Here is a 23175-nt window from a genome sequence, read left to right as displayed (position 1 = left end):
TCCTAATAATTATGTCGTGTTCCATCGATTAAGATATTCATTTGGACTATGTAGTTTGAATCGTATGAATTACCACGTGTAACAAAGTCTGGAGCAATGGCAGTGTTTAAAACTACACAACTTGTAAGGTTTTCGCGCGATAAACAACGGAGCGCTGCGATTGGTTGGCGTACAAATTTGATTCCGTTTCGTTCTTTCCCTTTCTTTCTCTCTATCCCTCTTCTGGTTTCGCCGCGTCCACCGGTCGTCGCATTGAAGAAAGACCGAGTAACGTTTCCCCAGGGAAGTCGTAAACGACTTCAGTCCAGAGAGCCTCGAACCGAGCAGTCCCGAACAGTCTGTCAGTGACGGTGGTTTCGCGAACACGATCATCGTACCAGTCGCTTGGTAAACGTGTGCGCGCCGGTTGAAAAAAGTTGTTACACGCAGCCTCTACTGGCTCTCCTAGCAACGCGGTGTCGCCTAAAGACAATGACTCCACGTTCCAGTGGTTAGAAGTATCGAGCAAATTACCGGTAACCGTTCGAACCGTCTTTTTTTCTCGATCGAGGCCAGACGGCCACACTACCTCTAGGAACGGCTCGACGTGTATCGATCTCGAGCAAGGGTATGTAAACATTTCGATTTTTCTTTTCCCGATCAATCATTATGTATGTTTCTCGGATATAAGGTTCCTTCAAATTCCGAAAATTCCATTGATATTTCGTTGGCAGTCGTCCGTTCACGTGCAACATTGTTAATTTTTAAATCTCATTAAAATATGTTGTTTTATCTCATTTGATAATACGTATCGGTGACTGACTAATCCTGTGGCCATTTTAGTTTTTATCATTAACGACGCTTCGTCTGTTAACAAACCTCGTTGCATTTGTACGATGACACTAATTACTGTGAAATATTTCCTATTTAGTTTAAGGAACTGTCGATTGGGATCTCGTATTATAGAGCGTATCGTGTAATTGCTTAAAATTACTAATCGTAAATACGATTAAGAACGAACATACATAACATGCGTATGCCGGTTCACGATTAACAGTATCCGAGGTTTCATTGATTGTCGCATTTCTGATTCCGTTGGTTATAAGACTGTTATACAGATGTTGTACGCGTTGTTTTTTTTTTTTTTTTTTCAAAAAAGAGAGAGCGATTGTAGCCAGATTTTTGTGGCGTTCACTTTATGAAACACATTCTTTGCGAAAGGCTACGTCGGAAAGCATCGAGAGACGACGTAGCTCTTTTGCTTATTTTTCAAACTTTGAAGCGTGACATGCGCTGATGTCTACCCGACGCCGGAATATGAGTAGACGTGCACATGTGCATAACTACAGCTGTATCCAATCTCTATGCTACACTTTTTTTCATTTTCCACACGAACTTATGCACTTTCATATAAAAACATACGCACATAATTAAACGATACACCAAATTATATATTTACTACGGCAATATGTATACGAAAAAGTATAAGCAGAATGGTCGATTTAACGTATTGTTGACAGAGCCGGTAACTGTACTGAAATTTACATAATAATATGTACGTATTTTAAAGCTAACCGTTGAAACGGCAGGCGTTTCCCGTTCTCCGACGTTTACAATTCTGTATATCGAATGTGGCTATGTGTGGTTTGGTTCGTTATACTTTTATACGTCTACACTAAACAGTTGTGAATAAAATGACCTGCGCTGTGAAAAACTAACCTGTACAGCGACGATTACATCGAACAAACATATGTACACGTTTATATATATATATATATATATATATATATATATATATATATATTCCATGCTTACAAACCTAAATTTTATCCCAAATTCGTTGTTAACGTTTGTTACAAATTTGTTGAATATTAATCTGCACGTAGATTACAAAATTCTCACGATATTAAAAAATTCCATCTACGTGTTTTATCCTACATGAGGATTTGAAATTGATCATTAAATCAACTTTGTATGGACAAAATACTGTATGAAAGACTTTTATTTGCTGAATCGTCCAGTTATATATAATACACTACATCAACTGTGCGAAAACATCGAAATGTATACTGGTCTCGTAACGAATCGTATAATCTAGTATTTCTTGCTTTCTATTTTTACATTTTAATCTTACAATTCAAACTACTTACGGTATTTAGACAAATATACTGACTAATTTTTTATCGAATTTACATAATAGAAGTAGTATAACAAACAAATATTAAACGAAATAATACAAGTATTATTGTAATCTAGCGATCCACGTAGAAGACTGTGTGCCATTGTAGACTACACTAAAACGCACATATGTTCGTTTTTTTCTAGCAATATGGTAGTTCTAAAAATATATCGTCCAACTGCTAGAAGCAATTGTAAATATTTGAAATTTCCTTCTTTATCATAGTTGCCAAGTAACCATCGATAAAATGTCAATGGTCCAGTCTCTTGTGAATTTTCCCAGCCTGACATTTGGGAAATTTTTAAGCACAAAAGTTGCTCGACATTTAGAATTCATAACTCCAGATGTAAAATACAAAATTCACACACAAGGCAAATTCGAGTTTCATAGATTGGTAGACTTCAAAAATATTTGAGATATTTGAGACTTCAATCGCTAGACAAGTTTAGTTACGACAGGTGTACAAGTCCATTAAAATACAATTTTCCAGTTTTACGATTGTTGAGACCTTTCTATCCCGACAGTTGATGCACGTGAAAAGGCAGTGAATAATCGGTAGTCTAAATATATCTCTTCCACTGCCATAAAGTACCCTTTTCATTTCGCATGCTGCGCAATGGAAAATAATAAATGACACGCTTATTGGCGAATATTCGATACGCGCAACGAAACGATTGCGACAAATCATTCGGTATTCCCGGAACGCGCGTTAAGGTAGATTTAGATCGATGCTTCGCCAGTGAAATTGGCCATGTGGCCAATGGCCTTGGGAAAAAATTCGTTGGCGTAAATGTTACTCGTAGTTAAAAAAGTAACGTTAAAGAATCGCATTTTCGCAATGGGAAAAAACGTTATTCAAATCGTTGCACGATTGCATGGCGCTTAATTACAGATGCTTTGTCTCTTGTTTATATAAAAATCAAGAAGTCACCGGTGGACGATTACTTCCGTCGCACGAGCGCAAACAAAATAGTACACGTGGCCTAACGCCATCGTACAATTAAGTATGTTTTTGTGGGCAAATTGGCTGGTGGCAGCTTTACCGCCGCCGTCTTTTATTGCGTTTTCTACCTGCTCTCAACAATAAATCCCAAATTCCCTGTGCTAAACGAAGGTTTAGCCAGATAATTAACGAAGAATGTGTTTACAAAAGTCTATGCACAGGATGTGCTATTGAAATTTCCAAGCAGTAAAGAATGTTGGATTGCTGCAAGCTTTCAGAAGCTTTCGTTAGACGTAAAACAGAACTATGTTTAACATCTATTAATGACAATATAGAAGCAAAATTATAAGGGCAGCCCTCGTTTCTCTCGAAACATTATACCAACTGTAATCGTCGTTGTTCGGCAAAGAATAATCATAACGTTCGATATGCCGTGTAAGTTATTCGGAACACGGTGCACTGTTGCGCATATGTCTATTATGATTTTATTCGGTCGAGTCCTCGACTCTTTGACACACATCCGTCGTAATTCGTTTGAGTTACAGCGAAGCACCGAATTCGTGGCCATAATACAAACGTGCACGCGAACCTGAAACCGTCGAGTAATTTACGGCAGCCAGCGTTCGTAAATACAAATTTCTCTTTCGAGAAAATCTCGTCGAACGAAACGAAGTATTCGCGATCGATGTGCTTCGAACGACTTCGATTATCTTCGGATTACCGGAAATTTCGTTATTTTCTCCTAGTTACTACGGCTAATAGAACGTTCCGATCGCTTTTCGGTTAGCTACACATGCTATACTCTCTTTTCGCCAGCAAATTCATATTTTCGTGCGCATTCTCGAAATCATCAATAGAAAAATGACTATACGTTTCGAGCGTCGACGACAATCTTTTCTCTGCAAATTAGATTTCCATCGTTTACAGAAACCGAAAAATTCAATTGGATCTGAGTGGAAAGATGGAGAAGCTTCTACGACTAATGCGATTTCGCTAGCTCGGAACGCAGCGATAAATCACGCGAGTTCGAGAACCGATTTCGGCTGTGTAGTTGTACGTACTTGTATGTACACATATACCGTAAGCTGTCCCGCAATGTTTGCTGTCGCTTAAGTAGCCGGTGGAGTCGGTTGAAAGAGGCGCGACGATTCTCGACAATTTGTCGACCGAGGCACGAGCGGAGAAAACGTTCGCGTCAAGGGAATGATTATCGACAATAATTTGTTTGATTCGAGTTTTATAGGTTCGCGTAGTCGGCCGCAGTCACGAGTTACGAACTCGCTTTCAATGAGCTTAATCGAGCAGGTCAACACGCGACATCTCGTTCGAATGAATCATCGCAGCGAATCTTTGGAATTCGTTTTGGTCGAGAAGCATTGCGTCCATTCGGTTGAATTGTAAATTAAACGACCTACCTCCTCGTGTGTATCTTTTTATATACGTGAGATGTGATTGGAAATGTCAACATGGTAATCAAACGACACGGCAACCGTAACGTAATAATAGAGCTGAACTTGAAACGTATCGTAAAAATCAATGCGTTATCGAGTTCTTTCAAACTCGTGAAACATTACTTGATTTCTTGCACGATCAATGTTTTACCACGTGTGAACTTGATTTATCCTGTTATTATAGGAGTTTCCGTGCGTTTAATGAGAGCGCTTATCTGTCCGATAGCGGGGCGGATTTATTGCACCGCCGATATTACGTACGCGTATCTATCATTATCATAATACACGGTCGATCGTACAAATTTCGTAATAATCGTAGGGGGAAAAAATTGTCGCGCTTGGCTTCTCGCGATAATCTCAGTCTCGGTGGACTGACCGATCGGCATTTGTTCTTGTTATTTCTATTTTTGTAATTATCATCTCGCCGTCGGATCTATTCGCTGAATTTGCTACTCGAAAAGACGAAGAGTGATACAAGTGCGTACATCGAAATTTTATCTTATCCAACCAATTTCAAATTCTTCTTTACGTTCTGATTTACATGGACGCGTGTATCCAGAGTATAATCAGGTGCCAGGTGCCTGTCACGTAAGATGTATTAATAAAACTTGACAACGTGTATTCTTGCGCGAATAAATTTTCTTTACAAATCGAAACGCGCGTGTGGTTCTCGAATCGACCGAACGAATTTTATCGACTAACGTACCCTCGTTCTCCCATCGAAGATTATGAAATATTTGTACGACACGATCACGTCGTTTCAAACGATTATGCTTTTTTCCGTTTCCGTTGATTCACAGCTTAATTATGGCATTTACTTCGCCTCCTTGTCAGATCGTTATCATACGTGAAATAACAAAAGACTACGAATGGAATAAGAGTTCATTCTCGGAATGTCTGCATTGTCAATCCACCAGATATTTTATTACCAATGCTGTTGCTTCTTTCTTCGGCTGTTTGCTTAGCATCGGATTTCGTAGAATGTCGGATAGATCGGAGGTGCGCACCAGGCAACTGTTAACACTAGACTACCACACCAGTCAAGTTGACTAGTTTTACAATTTTTTAATTTCTACTTCGTGTTATATTTTTCCCTAATGATGTAATGACTTTTGCAACGATAACTAAAAGAATAATATAATGAGTTTTATTTTCTTTTATATGTTCGAACTGAAAATAATTTTGTATCAGGACTACTTATACAAATACCAGTGAAAATGTCTGGTACTTGTCAAGGTGTAAAAGGGTCCTGCAATTTGTTTATCGAACTCTAGTTAACCAGTTTCCTCGTTTTGTACGTCACACACGTTTTTACAATTTTTACTGCGATATCAGTTGTCAGAAAGATTCCCGATCTATCACTAAGTGCTAAAACATTAGCAATACCACACCAGTTAAAATGACTGGTTCTACAATTTTATAAATGTGTCAACCCCCATTTAGGGGTCATGGTCCCAGATGAATTAATACCAGAAATGTATTACATAACATGGAATTCCATTTGTAAGAGAGTAAATCAATAAATAAACAAATATTCTATTATTAGGTATTTTTTTAAAAACCAGTCGGTTTGACTGGTTTTGGTAAAAATAGCTTCGTGTTAACTATCGGTAGTTGTAGTGTTAAATAGGAGATCGCGTAGTAAATCGCCGTCGAGGCAACGCGTTTAATTTGCGAGGTTGTTAAAAGTCCGGATCGCGAAGATTTAGTGGACTCGTGTTTGTTGACTTTTACAGTGGCCCCGAAGCCGGCGTATATTTCCATTGTACCTAGGACTGGCCGATTCTTCGACGAAAATGATCAAAGCATGACAGGCAGTGTTTCAAGGGCAGTCTGCTTGTCGAAAAGTAAAAGGCGAGTGGGCCGTTTCGCATTTAGAAACAGCTTCGTGAAAATTATGTGCGAAATGGGAACACGGCTATACTGTTGCTTACGACTCTTACCAAGGCTTAAGAAAGATAAACTGAGATCACGGGCAGACCCGTGGCGCCTTTGACATCATTGTTCTCTGCAACATTCGTCAACTGTTTAACGTTAGCCTGACCGAAAAAGGAAGAGATAGTTGCATTCTTGTACAGTTTTCATTTAGGCAAACTGTTTTCAACGTACAACGAAATAGTTGGCCGGTAGAAAGCAGCGCATCGATTAATCAAATACACGTCGGTGTAAGTATACACAGGCGACAGCCCGTTCAAATTGCACGTGCCTTTCAACCACCTTTCATCAGCCGTTTGCTAAACGATCCTGCTCTATCATCATCGCGAGGGACAAGCCCGTGCAAAAACGCCAACTTCCTTTCATACGTATACAAGACGGTTGCACGTTCTTATCATCGAATTGCAAAATAACGAACATCGCTGATCGTCACGACATTGATTGATTTTGTCCCTCGTCGCAACTGAAACTCGATTAAAATTAATCCTGCGGCATAAACGCTATTACGTACCCTGTTCCGTAAGCTTCTTTTCCCTTCGACCATCGATCTGCCGACCAGAGACTAGAACCTAGTCATTAGCGGAATTGCTAGACCTTCGAACTTTAGATAAGAACCACTGGCGAGTGCTGAGAGTCACTGTGTGGCCGGTGCATAAACATAAAGGTGTAGCGATGTTCGATCGTTGTACGAGCGACTAATAATCGGCAGACTGGTCACAGGTAGTCGATTCAGCCGTGAAGTAGAATGAGCCCGAGTGTCTGCCGAAGTACATATTTACTATCCGAGGAAGGGGAGAACAGTACTTTCTACTCGCGAGTCAACCGCGCGTTTCGTCGCTGTCGCCGTAAGCATCGTCGTTGACGCGCGCTGTCATTCCTTGTGTTAGTCGGGTCGTGTAGTCGGCTACGTGTGATCCACGAAGAGGTCGTGTATCAGGTCCGATAGATTGGTCGCTCTACGCGCTAGCGTTCTTCCTGCGCAGGTCTACACATCGAACCGTGGACAGGAAAAAAGCAGTGAAACGCACCCGGAGAGCCGTGTCTCCCCAGGTACGTAGTCAAGGGTCGGTCATGAGCTACGCTGTAAAGACAACCGTTTCGCTCTTTGCTTCCGTACTTTTGATTCGTGCGTCTCGCACGAATATGCTTCGAAGGTGGTACTTCGACAGGCAAAGATCGATCCAGATTCTGTGAGATCATCTTGGATCATCGGTCAGAAATCTCGAACTCGACGAAGCTTGAAATTGTAACTCGTAACTTGGAAGCTTTTAGTTTAGGGAGAGTTGTTATATAGAGGGTGCGACAGAATAAGACGCACAGGCGGGTACGAGGTGATTCCTTATGAAGAAATAAGAGGGAAACGTGGGACGAAGTTTTCTCGTTTAAGGTTTAGTCTGCGAGAAAATCGAGTTTGGAAATTTGTCAGGTATACTAAATACTTGACAGAAGTTTGTTCTACGTGTAAAGATAGGTCGAAAGTGTAGAGTAGAATTTTTTCGTTCGCGGTTTCGTTTCCAAGAAAATAAAGTTGGAACACTTTTGGATCAATTTTTAAATTTATTTTTCTCCGAAACGAAGCGCCTTGAGAACAATTTTTATTTCGAATTTTCGACTTATTTTCACACCTAGAACGACCTCCTGTCGATTATTATATTTAGTCCTGTCCAGTTGGAGTATATACGATAAATTTTCAAACTCGATTTTTTCGTAAGCTGAGCATTAAATGAAACAAATATACTACATATTTTGTTCTTATTTTTTCATAATGTATTACCTGGCACCTGCTTGTACATGTTATTCGGCCGCAGCCTGTATATATATGACAATAATTTTATTCTAACCATCACATATACTACGTATCGTATCGAAGTATTACTAGACGCTTCGCTTTTCTTCGTATTTTTTAATTTATTTAAGAATACATATTACGTATGTATTTAGTTGTGTATTATTTTTTGGGTCGAAAAGAGCGAGTGGTATGCGTGCGTGCACGCGTCAACATTGGCCACGATTATAGGTTTCCAGAGGCGGCAACTGAAAAGAAAAAAAAAATAGCCGATAGAATGAGAATCGAACATCGTTAAACGTTAAAAGAGGCGCGTGATGTAACAGAAGAGATAGCTAAAATTAGATCGTTACGATGCCGAATTGTCAGCGCTTCTTCGTCTATTACGTATTTCACAAATTTTCGAACCTATCACGAGCCGATTAATCTATCAGATGTATTTGTATCAAAAAATGAGAACATGCCTATGAGATAAATGGTTTGCTTGCAAAGAAAATAAATATTTGGCTTTCGATTAAAGCGCACCAGAGTGCGAGTAGCGAAAGAAAGAGAATTATTATCCACTGCTATTTATATCCGAATTCGAAATGGAATGTAATGGATCTTTAAAACGAACGATGTTTCATCGTACGGTAAACTTTTTACCATTCGAACGCATAATGGAAAGAACGAGAAAAGAGTAGAGTGGAATTGTAAAAGCGACGCGAGCGTTACGCGTGACAGTTATTCGAGCGTTAGCGATGCAACGTATTTGCAATTCGAATCTCCGATCGGTCGATAACAGCTATTATTTCGAGTATGGTGGTTCGTATTGCTTTTCGCAATATTCAATTCGTACGAGCTGGCGTTAAACGGACGTTGTATGTATTTTATTTGTCGCGCGGCTATCGACGACAATGCACAAACGATTTTATAATCCGCAATTACCGGTATATTCTCCATTGAGTTTCCCATTGAAATTATATAGAACGCAGACTCGCTCGGTAAACAACACGTGTTCGTTGGGCGTCGATGAATTCGTTTACGTACCAGGTATTTCCTGATTGACGATCAAACAACTTTTACGGTTCTCGAATAACTTTCGGAATAGGAAAAAATATTTGAAACAGGTGTTAAGTGATTTTCATGGACGAAATATTCGGCTCGTTTAATCGCAAGGTATTCGAGCGAAGATAAGGAAGGGAGGGCAGTTTTTTTGGGTTGGCAACTAAGTGATTGCGGATTTTATTATTACCATCTAATGACAAAATCCGCAATCACTTAGTTGCCAAGCCAACAGAACGAATAGACCAGATAGTCGTGCAAACAAGTACGCGTATACGTTTTTAGGAAACACGGGGCGAAAGCCTTATGCAAATTTGTTCGTGTCACGACTCACGTTCACGACGGGGCCATTACACCGATCGATATCACGGTCCCGTGCACCGTCTCGTTTCAATGTATGAAAACGCCGGCGCTTCTCGTCGCGTGCAAAAGTTTGGTTACATTTATCGTCACGGCAACTTCTCCGAGCGGATCTCCAGTGATTTATTAAATGGTGCGAAATTTCTTTTAGCCAGCGCTCGCGCTGCCAGCACGCACGAAAAATGCAAATATACGTAGCTCCTGCCATTGCTTGGTTGTGCAATCGTGGCGATCTGATTGCCATAAGCGATTTCCGATAAAGCGTTAATGGAGATTTACCGGTTTGCCGGTGACTGCCATTGCTCGATCGTTCCATCCGACGAACAATTTCGGTGGACGAAGTGGAATAACTGCGGGGATTGTCGTGCGTGTCGTTGTCAGATCGATCGAAGAAAATGCCAGTGGAAAGAGAAGGTAATTGAATAGTTTTTTACGAAACTTGCTCGAGCACAACTGTCCAAACAAAAGCTGAAAAAAAGCTGCTAGTCGTTCGGCTTTGGTTACTTAAATCAGTTACGTGAGGCGGGTCGATGATTGAGAGCCCGCTTGCTACAAATTCAAAATTATCCGGATAGCGCGATGAATGTTATTTCGTTGAAAAGCTTGGCGCATGCGTTACGTTCTTAACATAGAAATATTTACGGATTACGGTAGAAGAATCGAACCGTGCTCGTTTTCCTATCTTCCTATTTCATCCACCTATTCGCTGACGCTATTGTTAAATATCGAGAACAGCAACCTTGAATAGAGATGGTCGATATTTTTAGACGTCTAACCGTGACTCCTCGGGGCAAAACGTCCTGACATTTCGTAAAAGTTACAGTTTAGTAGTTTCATTGCGTATCGGGATCACGCGCTTTTTCCAAGATGGCGTACGACCGATCAGCTGATCGTCTAAAATTCTATGTAGCCGATGATCGGTGATCCGCAAGAGGAGGGCAAGGTTATCTTCAAAGAGAAGTTAACATCGAGGCGTGGTTCCCTATCGGTAGCACCTGTTCCCTGTACCTGTCCTTCGATGGAATCTACTCTACCTTGAAACATTGTTTCCATTCAAAATGGAAATCTTTTACCTGGAAAACTTCTCCTGAGAATAGGGGAAAGCTTATGGAGACAATGTCGGAAGGGAATGGTTGAACGATCGAGTAGCGACAGGTGGAAGTAAAGGTGTATGCACAACGTTGGATCGATGGTAGCCTTAGCATTGTCAGCGCCCTTAGCATTGTTTGGTTCGCAGAGCGTCACCGTGCACGATCATCCGATTAGCCTTGACCTAGGTGCCTCGATGTTATTTGTGTCGCCGTTGTAATTCCTGCGTCATTTCACCTTCTTCTTTCTCATCTTATACTTTTTGCGTAAATCCTTGTTTCCCACATTTTTACCACGAACAATTCCTCCGGCTGCATCAAATTGTTTACGCGCTTTGTTACGTCGCACGAGATGGTCCGTGCGTCGTCCCTTTCGGTCTGGCCGCCAAGTTACACTGACCTGCAAAAAACCCAAGGAACCACCATAAACCGAATCTTTCCAGCTTAACTTCTATTCACACAAGTATTTTCGGTTTATGGATGGTCCTTTGAACAGTCCTTGGGTTTGTTGCACACTCTTGCTAATTACGGTAAAAGCAGATGTGCCCCGCGGAACAACTGGTTTTTCACAAGAAAAAGGACACCCATGAGCCACATCTGCAAGAGACTTTCTCCTCGTATTTTGTTCATTAACATTGGCTATAACCAATGGGCATCGCGGATCGTTACCCTCACTTTTCTACCGAAAAGTGTGAACAACGAATCCGCGTCCTTAGTTCAGAAAGGGTACACCCACATCGAGCTTTCCTCCTAAATAGTAAGAGATGGGTCAGATACTGCTTTTCTACTCCTCGGACAGTCAAGGATACTGCATAAAAGATATAACTTAGAAAACACGAAGCTGGCACCCCGCTGGGGGTAGCCACCCACATGCTATATTTATTTTATTTTATTTTTTTTTATTTACCAATGAGATATAACACTTTACCAAATGTCCTTCAGGACAAATTGTAAAAATCAAAATAAAATTAAGAAAAAAAAAGGATACTGCTCTAAAACTCCTCGGACAGTCAAGTACTTTGCTCTAACATACCTCGGATAGTCAACTCTACTGTTCTTTCGCTCATTGGGCAGTCAAGTCTACCATTCAGTCACGATCTTGGTATTCAACGCGCTAACGCTATCAACCCTCGGGTCAATCATTGTACTTTCCGACGACATCAAAATATTTTCTGTATATGTTCTAAGTGTTGTAATTTTGGTGAATATACTTATATTATATAACTGTAGACTCCAGTTATATCCAACAACAAACACCCTTATTATCCTAAAGAAATAAGGGGATCGTCCTGCTCGCGGTGTCGATTCGTGTAATCGTAACGGGAATTTACGACTCCCGTTGACGCGACTCAACGCGATCGCGTCTCCCCGCGACTGGACGAAAATACACGCTTTAAGCCGCAAGTGGCTCGCTGCTAGGATAGTAATGTACGACAAATGGAAGGATAAGGTGGAAAACAATGGACGCAAGTTTTTCACACTTTCTACCGGATAACTAGGCTCTCGGGCAACGTCGTGAGAACTGGAATGCATGGCGCTCAACGAGAAAGTATATATACACAGCTGATAGAACGCGAGGACGCTATATCGGGAAACGATTGGAAAAAGAAGAGTAGGTAGAAGGTTGGACTCGAACGATGCAGAGAACGATACGAATGTCAAGTTCTAGGAATGAAATTTTTATCGTGAAATTTCTGCTCTACTGCCTGGCTGGTTATAGGTCGGGCTCGTGACCTGAAAACATAGGAAATTGTTGAGAGTAGGAGCGCGATATTACGCGCATCGTTACGCGTCGCGTCGCGTCCCTGGATCCCTTGGAAGCGGCGCGCTGGCACACCTGCATACACGCGACGCGTCAAGGACGTTATTGAAGACACAAAAGCGCTATCATTTGCATTGCACGCGCCACGTCTCCGGCGATCCAATTTTCACGGAGATACTACGTTGTTTATGACGTTACGATTGCGAGTAAAGATGTTTATTCTTCGCAGTAAACGTTTACTTCTCGGTGACACGCCTGATTTACCGCTTATGCAAATGAAACTTCCCCGAATCTTTTAGGCAACCGTTAAGCACGAGTTCATAAATTTCTTGCAAGGTTATTTACTTTACCGTTGCACGAACGTTTATTATCGAGATATAACATAATTGTTAAATCAAAAAAAAAAAAAAAAAAAAGAAAAATCGATATATCAATGAACGAGAAAATGGAAAAGGGGTAAGAAACTCGGCGTGAAAACCGACGTAAAATATTCGACTTTTTCCTTCTTGTACGCGTAAAAAAATGGCCGTACTCTACGTTTTAGTTTCTATTGGAATGGCAACTAAGTGATTGCGGATTTTGTCAATACCACCTAATGACAAAATCCGCAATCACTTAGTTACCAACCCAATATTATCGTCGAGTGATGAAACGTGCCGTCGTATACCGACCGAACATTTTTAGACGAATAGGCGTGCAATAAACGATCGTTGCGTTCCGTTTACGACGCGACGTGTCACGACGTCTGGCGTCTTAAACGTTCCCACTGTTTGCCCGTTTAACGCGTGTGCATCAGCGCACCGCGTTTGCCCTCGATCGTAGGACAACGCGGTCTCATGTGACACGATTAAGCGTCATCGGCGACGAAGATGAAGCAGCACGTGCGCTCGCGACAATTGAGGGTGAAAACCGCGAAAGACTTGTGGCCACGTGACTGGAATTTCTCGCCGCGGCTAATACACGCATTCATTCGGTTTAATAACGACGTTGATCACGCCCATGCTGTACAGTTAATTGAACCAATTAAGTCTCGTGTTCTGACGTTGCTTCGGTCGAAGCGATTCTTCACTGCGACGAAAATTTCAGCCTCATTAGATCTTCCGTTCGCTTTGCACTCGTGGGAAGTTTACGGCGCGGATTTTCCCTTATTTTCCTATCGACCAGACGCTAACTCGCTCTTTGTCAAGTATTTTTAATCCTACGGATAGGTCGCTGACGTGATCGTGCACGTTCCTATACTTGTCAACACGATTGAAAAAGAAGAACCTAACTAGAGATTTATTTGGTCGTTTAAATGCGACGACAACTATTAAGTTGTCTCCAATTAAGTTTCTTTCATTTTGTAAGGAAACAATTTTTTTCTATTACTATAAAATGGATCGGACATAATGTAATATACTATAGTACAGTAATGAGATAATGAAATAATATAAAAGAGAAAATGTTGTGCATCTACTATCTGCTTGTAAAACTCTTGAGGCAAACTAATATTCTTCTTTATATCTGTATATTACCTATATTTTTACTATATTTTCAACACTTAGCCAACCGCGCAATTTTCCAAGTATCGAGTGCTAATATTCATTACTTAAAAAACAAAGAAGTCTAAAGATTATTCAAGTGGTCAATTATATTTTGCGGTAATGATTTTGTTTAACGATTTCATATATTGTTTTGTATAAAACATTAAATTAAATGTATATATTAAAAGCATAAAAAATATAAGTAAAATTAAGAACATTAAAGATGACTAAAGAAAAACAGCACGACTTGAACGTGAAATTAAAAATTCATAATGCATTTTAATATTGTTTTACAGTGTGCTATCGTTCGATTATAACTTTATTTAGTCATAACCGATAGTGTAACTTTCGTTAATTTTAACACTACTAAATTGCTATATTTTGTTATATACTGTACTTTATAAAAGCAGAAAAAGTGGAACAATTTCAGGTAAACAATAACTGATAATAACAACAACAATAAAAAAGAGAAGAAAACGCGTTGCTAAAGTAAAAAAAAAAAAAAGGGATCTCTCTATTCCATTGGCTAAATGTTAATACATCTCCCATAAATGGTGGAGCAGCAGCGATCTATTTACGCGAACGGTATGTTCAGAATTCGTTCTCTGCTTCGTCAAAAGGACAGTGTCTCGATGCTCGATGCTTGGTAAATTTCACGACTACAAACTACGACGAAACGCCGGATCTTCCAGCGTTCGTTGGTCGAACGTAATCGCGTAGATGGTGGTCCGAGTTAAGATTCTCATAAATCACAAGCAGCTGCCTTGCTTATCTTCTAGAAAACGGTTAGGTCGGTATTGTACAATGTCTGGAGAGCCGTGACGCGCCAGGATATCGATAAGTCGTCGAAAGAAAACTATTCGAGTCAGCCAGAGAGAAAGGAGCACGTTGGTTTCTCCTCTAGCGTGTCTTTTATGGCACAAGGTTATGCAAGAAGCAGGCAGATTCGAGGTTTTCGACCTGATTTTATAAATCTTCGATATCTCGCATCATGCAAACGTGTCTGTATGTCCTTTCTTCTCCGTACACGTGCTGCACTGCTCCGGGCAACCTTTTTATTCTCTCTTTCTCTCTCTCTCTTTTTCTTGCTTCTCTTTCTTTCTGACTCCTGTTCCCTGTCCTTCTTTTAAGCTACAGAGGGAGAGAAACAGGTTTCTCCGTTGTTGGCCGACGATTTATCGTGAGTCACGAGAAAATTTTCCATAGCCGCTACCACCATAAACTCTAAATTCATGGACGCATCCTTTGTCCCGAAACGCTTAGCGGTCATCTTGAAATCTCACGCTTCTCCAAAACGCGGAATATTTGCGCTCTTTCTTCCGCTGAAACGTGTGAAAGGTGACTACCATTACTTGCTTAATCCTCGTAACAGTACAGCATCGTGGTATTTATCTTGCCTTGTTTGGTGAGCAAACTGCCGGTTCGATAGAGCACCAGAGATTCGTGAACACGTTCAAGTTGAATCTCGTAGCGCCAGCTCGTAACCACGCGAATGACGAATGACTCAGAATGAATGAGAAACGTTCACCGAAATTATTTGCTCCTCCGATGACAAGACTGCGCGTCGTGTCTTCCGTAACGAGAATAGCTCTGTTTCATATTCACAACGGCTCGATCTTCAGATTAGAAGGCAGTATCGCGTGCGAAAAGAACGAGCGATGATAAACAGTTTGCGATAAAACGAAAGTCGATTGCTGAACACAGAGAGGAGGCGTGAAGCGATTCTAGCGGACAAAATTTCAAGTACATTCGCCGTAAGAGAGCAGCGACTTTTGCTTCGATTTTGATATTCGTGTATATACAATTCGTTCCGCGATATTTGAATATTTCAGACAAGTTGAATCATGAAAGTTGACAGTGCGCACGAAACATACTTCCGACTGTCATGTCGCTACGTAATACGAATTTACTTATTCATCGTCCTTTACTGGGGCATATTTATCCACGTGCTGAATTATTTACGAATATCGTATTGTCCTACGCTCGCCGTAATTTCCTCCTAATATCTAATGGTAATCGCAGTTCCTTCGTTTATATGGAAATCTAATTTCTCCCAACCCACTGTATAACATTTAACTTGCTTCGTAACGCGTCGTTTTTTCGAATGTTCTTCGTTTTCTTTCCCCTGCAACTCCACGCTACGTATTCTTGCTATTAGGAAATTAAACGAGATATCGCGTTAGATATTATGTTGCACGTCGATCCGCATTACGCTATCGTTTAATCGTTGTCACGAAAATTACAACATACACGAAACAAGGTTCAAGGAATGGGTATCGTTACGTAAGAGAGAGGAGAGGTTGGAAAAAGTCTGGTTATCATGTCTTTTACCTTGCCAAAAAATGAACAAAGAATAAACAAGAATATCCGATCGTGTGAAGTGTAAGAGTCTGTGAATTCTGACAACCTACCTTCCTTTAACATTTCCCACATCATCCTCGTAATTTATTATCGATTCGAGACTCGTTTGCGTACGAGGCTTTCCAAGTAAATTACACCTCTCTTAGAACGGAAGAGAGGTTATGTTTTATAGCTGTCGTATGTATACACGAATAGCCTGGAAACAGGTTTGGTGGCGTGAAATAAGGATTCGACAATTCGCAACGAGCCACGCTATGTAAACAAGGTTAAATTATGTCAGCAGCGAGTTCGTGTCTCTAGTCAGCTCGCGAGATACTTTCACTGCTACGTTCGTAAACTTGAGCATCGGAGAAGCAGCGAAGCGCGTGATACGCGAATATCTCTGTTAGCCGGTAAAGCGTGTTGTATTAGGTTGTTCGAAAAGTTTCTTTCGTTTCATAAGGTGATAATTAGATGAACAACAATTTCTGTTTTATATTATTTTATTGAATTAGGTATGATCCATTTCGTTCTATCCCTATTATTATGTTCCTGCATAATTCAATAAGCTGCGTCTATTATTTCCTTATAAAAGGAAAGAATCTTTTCGGACAACCTGATACGTAAAATATTTCCAGATGCGTGTTTCCATGGAAAGATAGAAATAGCGAGGTTTTACTGGCGCGTAAAGAGGCAACAATGGCGGTTGGAGGAAAAAGCGCGTGACACAGTAGCCGCCAGGAGTCTGGTCGAGTGATTTCAAACTGTTTCGAATTGAAGAACGATAAGAATGCGTGGCGACGTGGCGAGAGATGCTGCGACGAGTTGGCAGAAGCGAGAATCGCGCGTTATCAAGCCGTAACGTAAGAACACGACATTTGAAAAGGCCAATTGTCGCGTTGTTACCGACGACAGATGGTTCGATGACAAAGGAGAGCCGTACAGTGTAACAGGCGCGAACGAAGCCTTGGAAGAGACTTGCCTGAGATCTTTTTATCCCGACAGCTTCGAGATACTTGCCTATCGGATGACGTGACGTTCGTCCATGAACAAGTATTCGTCGAATAGATCGATAAACGACTAACCGACTAGTCTCTTTTTCCTAGTAGCTTAATCGCGAGATACGAATTTTCATTGTGAAACCTCCTACCTTGTGCGATCCGGCCGCACCATCAGCGCTATATATTTCCACAGTCGCGCAGTCTCTCGCCAACGATTATTCGACAAAAGAACAATTAGACGCGTATGTCGGTGATCGTGGAAGATCGGAAAAGTACCGCGTTAAAATAGTGCAACGGGAGTCGTGGATGGGACAGCAGGTATCGAAAGTTTCCGTGGCAATTAATCTCCGAGTGACTGGTTCGCTGTTCTCCTTGGCAACTGATAGTTTTAGCTTTGGTTCGTTTAAACATCGGTGACTTACGAAGCGAAAGAAACGTGCGCGTAACATGCCGATCATTCGATATCGGATTTCTCTGTTATCTGCCTTCGAACTGTATTTATATTACTCAACTTGCTGGTTTCCAATTTCTAGAAATTCCCTCGTAATCCTGGCGTACAGGAATTCTATACTTGCTCGTGTCATAAGAGAACATTCCCCGACGTTTCGTCGCAACTAGTCGCTTCGCTTAGTCGGATAAACACGGCGAATGAAACCGTTCAACTCGTTTTTCAAGCTTTGCTTGCGTGCGAGCGCGTCGCTCGGCTGACGTTACCGCTAAGGGCCGAAAATTACGTTCTTCGATCGGACAACGTTTCGCAGCGATCAGCCATTTCTCTCGTCCGGCGACGTGTACGCGCGACGCCACGAAAAATTGCACGGGCAACGAGAAAAAATGCTCCGTTTTATTCGAGAAACGATGGAAGCTGGTTCCCTGCATGCAGGCACTTTATTGCCCGGTGAAGATTTATCTGATAGACAGCGTGGATTAGAATAGCGTAAAGATAAAGAGTAGGATCGACGGTTCATTAAAGAGCGTCGTAAATCACTGGATCGCGTGGTAAATCGACTCGCGTAGCTGAGAAAGTGCGGTCCGAATGAAACCTTTCTTTTTCTCCATATACCGCGTAGTATCGTTAACCGGAAGAAATGAAAATTCGTTGAAATTCGATGCAGCACGTTGTAGAAGACTCTGAGGAGGATCGGTAACTCGGTGACAATCCGATAGAAACGCAAGAAGTCGATTTTGCCTAGTCGTTTTTTTTTTCTTTACCCGTCGGATAGTCGACATAGAGAAAAAATTCGGTCACGACGAATTGGCCGGTAAAATCGCTGCTAATGCCAGTTTTCTATTATCCGTGGCAGACGTGGAAGATAATCCTCGGCGGAAGAATACACCGGGAGTATAGTTGGAACGCGCGACTAAATTTCCTAGGCACCAGGTATCACGCGCGGCCAATCGAACAGACGATAGGCATTTCGTTGCGTCATTCTATCGGATGCGAGCCGGTAATTAGAGACGAGCGACGCTGGCCCCTCGTATTTCAATTCCATCTGCGCTCTTTAAATTGTCGTCGAGAGGAAGAATGTCGATTCAACGCGGTTGATCGCACGCTTATAGGTTTCTTTCTTCTTTTATCCGACTGTGTCTCGACTCGGTGAGTACGGAACAAATTAGCTAGCAGAGAAAAGCGTAAAAGTTCGATACACGTTGCGGAAGATGTTCCAACGACGAACGAGGGTTGATATGGAAGCAGCTAAACGATCAAGAAGAAGGCGTATTTCGGTTTATTTGGTTGTTTATGCCGTCAAGGTTACGCCATGCCGGCACCTTATTTGTCAAGTATATTAGAATCGTTGCCTGTGGATGGTCGTCGCGTTGCTGGTGGCAGTGGCAATCTGAAACGAAGTCAGTCGGACGGTCACTGTCGTCGAGTCACGTCTCCTCGATACTGGTTCAGTCCGCTCCACTGATCTCCACCATCCTTAGTTTGCGAACAAGTGTTCTCTAGTTCGCTCGCGATTCTCATCATCGTCGCGATCTCCGTCTTCGTGACGCCACACCGTATCGTCTCGCTCGGTGTGTACACAATCCTGCCTTCTTCGTTCCTTTCCTTCTCCTTTCATCTTCTCGCCCGTGTAATCTCTGCCATCGTATTAACTTTCCATTTTCTTGCTTCTTCGCTAAATTCTCCTCGGCGCACGTTCTAACGCGATTCAAAAAAGCGGTTAATTCCATCCCTCGTGAAATCCAATTGAAACATTTTCATTCGCCGTTTCATCTTCGATTCTTTTCTTTTTTTTTTTTTTTTTTTTTTTTCTCGATAGGAGGATCTTAGCAGGAAGCATGGAATTTGAACGAAATTCTCGCTCCTGTTCCTCGTTATATTCTTAATCGTATCTTGCTGCTTTATGTCTCTGACATTGCTGTGTAGTAATTTCGCCGGTCGCTATATTTCCGTATTTTTATCGCCGTGACGAAGGGAGATCGTATAAATAAATCCGTTTTGATCGCTTTGGACATGGTGATCGAAAAGGAAGACACCTTCTGATCGATAAACTGGCGATATTAAATGACGTAGGAATTATAAAAAAGGCGTGACCGAATGAGTTAGAGAAGCGTAGCACGTAATGATCGATCGACGACGTTTATTTAGAATGTAGCAATCCGACATGGAATTTGCAAAATTATATTCGTGTTTGCACAGCTAGCAGAACGGAGCTGCCATCTCAGCGACTCCTCCACATGTGGACATCGCCGTCCCGACTCAGGATCGGCCGAGCACCCAGGAAAAAGACAACACCTTAAGCTGATAGCTGCCGCAGCAGCTACCGCGACCGGTGAAACATGGACAACACCAAGAGAAAACTGTCTTTCCTTGGCTTTGGTAAAAGGGTATCGGTAAGTCTTGCATTCTGCTTCACGCTATACGCCTATTCTTGCTGTGAGATCGGATCGTGTTACGTCCTTTACAAATTCATGGTCGATTAGACGTCGTCAGGCTGCTATTATATACTCGAACGGAATGGAAAATCTATACTATCAGAGAAAAGCAACGTCGTTGACTCGCTTGTCAAATTCTCTGCACGTTCGATGATTACGCGACGGAAATAACAAACGTTCAACAACCACAACTACGATAAAACAGATACACCCTTGGACAAAAAGATAGCACATGTGTGCTATCATTAATTTCTCATAGATAGAGTCCGAATTTCCCAAGTTTGACGAATGGCATATAAACAGTACCTTGTAGTAATAAGGTATATGAGCTTGAAACTGTATCTTCGCTATTCCTCTTGTATTTATCAACAATGATTGTGAAATCCGGTCGGCGAAATGATAGCACACTTTCAAAAGTTGTAGTGTTTATTATCTACTAAATTGTACAAAAATAAAAAACCTTTTAAAATTTAATAATGTGTGGATCCTCCCTTATTCTCCACCACCTCCAGCATTCGTTTCGGCAAAGAACGATATAGTTTTCTAATATAATCCAGCGATATATTTCTCCATTCCTCTTCAAGGCACTTTTTTAACTGATTAATACTTTCAAATTGCCTATTTTCTCTATAAACGGCATTGCTTAATTTACTCCAACAGTTTTCGATTATGTTTAAATCGGGGGAGCATGCAGGCCAGTCCAAAACTGCAATATTTTCTGTTGAAAAATATTCTTTCACAACCTTAGCGGTGTGAACTGCAGCATTATCTTGCTGAAAAATAAAATCTTGTCTCGCAATATGTGTTGCGTACTTTGCAATTTGATTTTGTATCAAATTACGATAGGTTATAGCATTCATCTTGCTGCGAATTGATATTAAATCAGTCTTTCCGTTATACCCAATACCTGCCCAAAGCATAATGCTACCTCCACCCATTTGACGCCGTATTTGTGACAATTTTTTTTTTCTTACATCATGATAGTAAAAATTGAATCCATCTGGGCCATCTAAATTAAATCTTTTTTTATCTGTAAATATAACTTTCCTCCACTTCTTGTTCCACCGTATATGTTCTTTTGCAAAATATAATCGATGCTCCTTGTGAATCTGCTTTAGAGCTGGTCTTCGTTTTAATTTCATCCGCTTTATGTGCGCGGATTGTTGTAGTACACGTCTGACATTCCGAGGATTAGTTTTTACGCCAACTTTTTCTGCAATTTCACGTGACGTGAGAAGCGAATTTGACGCGGCACGTAAAATTGCACGTTTTTCACGAGTACTAATCGCGGAAGGTCTCCCACTGCTTTTTTTTGTTCCATAATTATTTACATCTTTCAGTAAATTATAAATGACTTTCCGACTTCTACTGAGAACTTTTGCAATTTTAGAAATAGTAAAGTTTTCTTTCTTTAATTTCAAAACTGTTTGAATCTCTTCACTATTTAGCTGTTTTCCACGTCCCATTGTTTGAATCGAAATTTGTAAGGTTTCTAATGAAATTCTTCTACTTTTCACTACGTCTACACCACTCAGAATACACAGAAATACTAAGGAATGGAAACAAAATGCTTGGTGTGCTATCATTTCGCCGACCGGATTTCACAATCATTGTTGATAAATACAAGAGGAATAGCGAAGATACAGTTTCAAGCTCATATACCTTATTACTACAAGGTACTGTTTATATGCCATTCGTCAAACTTGGGAAATTCGGACTCTATCTATGAGAAATTAATGATAGCACACATGTGCTATCTTTTTGTCCAAGGGTGTAGATAGATAGATAGACGTGGAACAATACGGACTTACCGATAGCGCGTTTTTTAATTCCATACAACATATTGCCTTTGATTTAAGTTTCGCGTCTAAGCGTTTATCAGCGGGAAAAATCGGCGATTAGGATTTTTATGTGCCGTTCTACGTAGTAGCATCGAACTCGCTACGTTCTAAACATAACAGATGATAGATAGCGGATGAAAGTAACAGCATTTTTCTGCTATTGCGGGGAACGCGTTGAGTCTGCAGATTTTATTAAACGACGAGTAAAAAAATCTCGTATCGTTCGTGAAAGATTGCTGCTGGCATCCGTTGATATTGCAATACATCTTTTCTTTTTCCTTTTTCCTTTTTTTTTTTTTTTTTTTTTTTTTTTTTTGTACCTATATCGTCCTTGACAATATACGTATTGTGCACGTTCCACGAAACGCACTTACCGTATTTATCCAATTATTATTTGTTGCGCTCTTAAGCAACTCTTCTATTGATTAAAGTCGTGCCGCTTCTCGTTCTTCCGACACGCTGTAATTTCTCGTTAATTTATTACCGGTTTCCATCTTTTATCCAATTTTCCCTTGTTGGACAAAATGATGTGAAAACAGGCGCGTCTCTCTCGTTTGTGCCAACGACGTGTTGAAGCACGCGCTACACCACGTTTATTGCGATTTAAATTAATGGCGATTGGTCGCGTTGATCGCTGACACCGATCAATTGAAATGCGCTCCCCTAATGAGACATGATCTGATTACGATGGAACGTTGCAACCGTAAAAATTTCGCTGCATTTGGTTGTTCCTGTCGTCTCGACGAATGCGAATTCAGTGACGTGAAAGCGCGATGTTGCTACGCCTTCGGCCCACCTTTGCGTGAATTGTTCGTTGCTCGAGACCGAATTGTTCGTTGTTGGCGTCACAGCTGCTCAATTTTCCATTTGCGAACAACTAAACGTAGGATCCGTCGGACGCACGAATTTTGCGTTTGCAATTGCGCGTCTCTCGTTATCGCTACGATGCGCGAGATGAGCGCGGCTTTTGGTGAAATTGGCGAGGACCAGCGAGAGGAAAATGGAACGTGTTTCTGCAAAATATAGGAAATTGGCGGGGCACGTGCGACGAAATTGCTTC

The 23175-nt window shown here is 41.2% G+C and overlaps 1 protein-coding gene across 3 annotated transcripts in view; it reads left to right on the top strand.

Annotated features, from left to right (window-relative positions):
* The first annotated feature begins 262 nt into the window (after nucleotides 1-262).
* The window catches only part of LOC132916699 (band 3 anion transport protein), a 43762-nt gene continuing 20849 nt past the window's right edge, over nucleotides 263-23175 (top strand). The window contains exons 1-2 of one of the 3 annotated variants that reach the window (XM_060976928.1): nucleotides 263-607; nucleotides 20039-20232. In XM_060976928.1, coding sequence (XP_060832911.1) covers nucleotides 20179-20232 — 54 coding nt within the window. In that variant the 5' untranslated portion in view covers nucleotides 263-607; nucleotides 20039-20178. Of the gene's footprint in view, nucleotides 608-7411; nucleotides 7538-19191; nucleotides 19411-20038; nucleotides 20233-23175 lie in introns of those variants that run through there. The other 2 variants (XM_060976931.1, XM_060976930.1) reach the window with 2 other exon arrangements.

The sequence above is a fragment of the Bombus pascuorum genome, chromosome 2, assembly GCF_905332965.1.
Source record: "Bombus pascuorum chromosome 2, iyBomPasc1.1, whole genome shotgun sequence".
Lineage (NCBI taxonomy): Eukaryota > Metazoa > Arthropoda > Insecta > Hymenoptera > Apidae > Bombus > Bombus pascuorum.
Note: the sequence above shows the minus strand (reverse complement) of the source record. Positions and strands in the feature narration are given on the sequence as shown.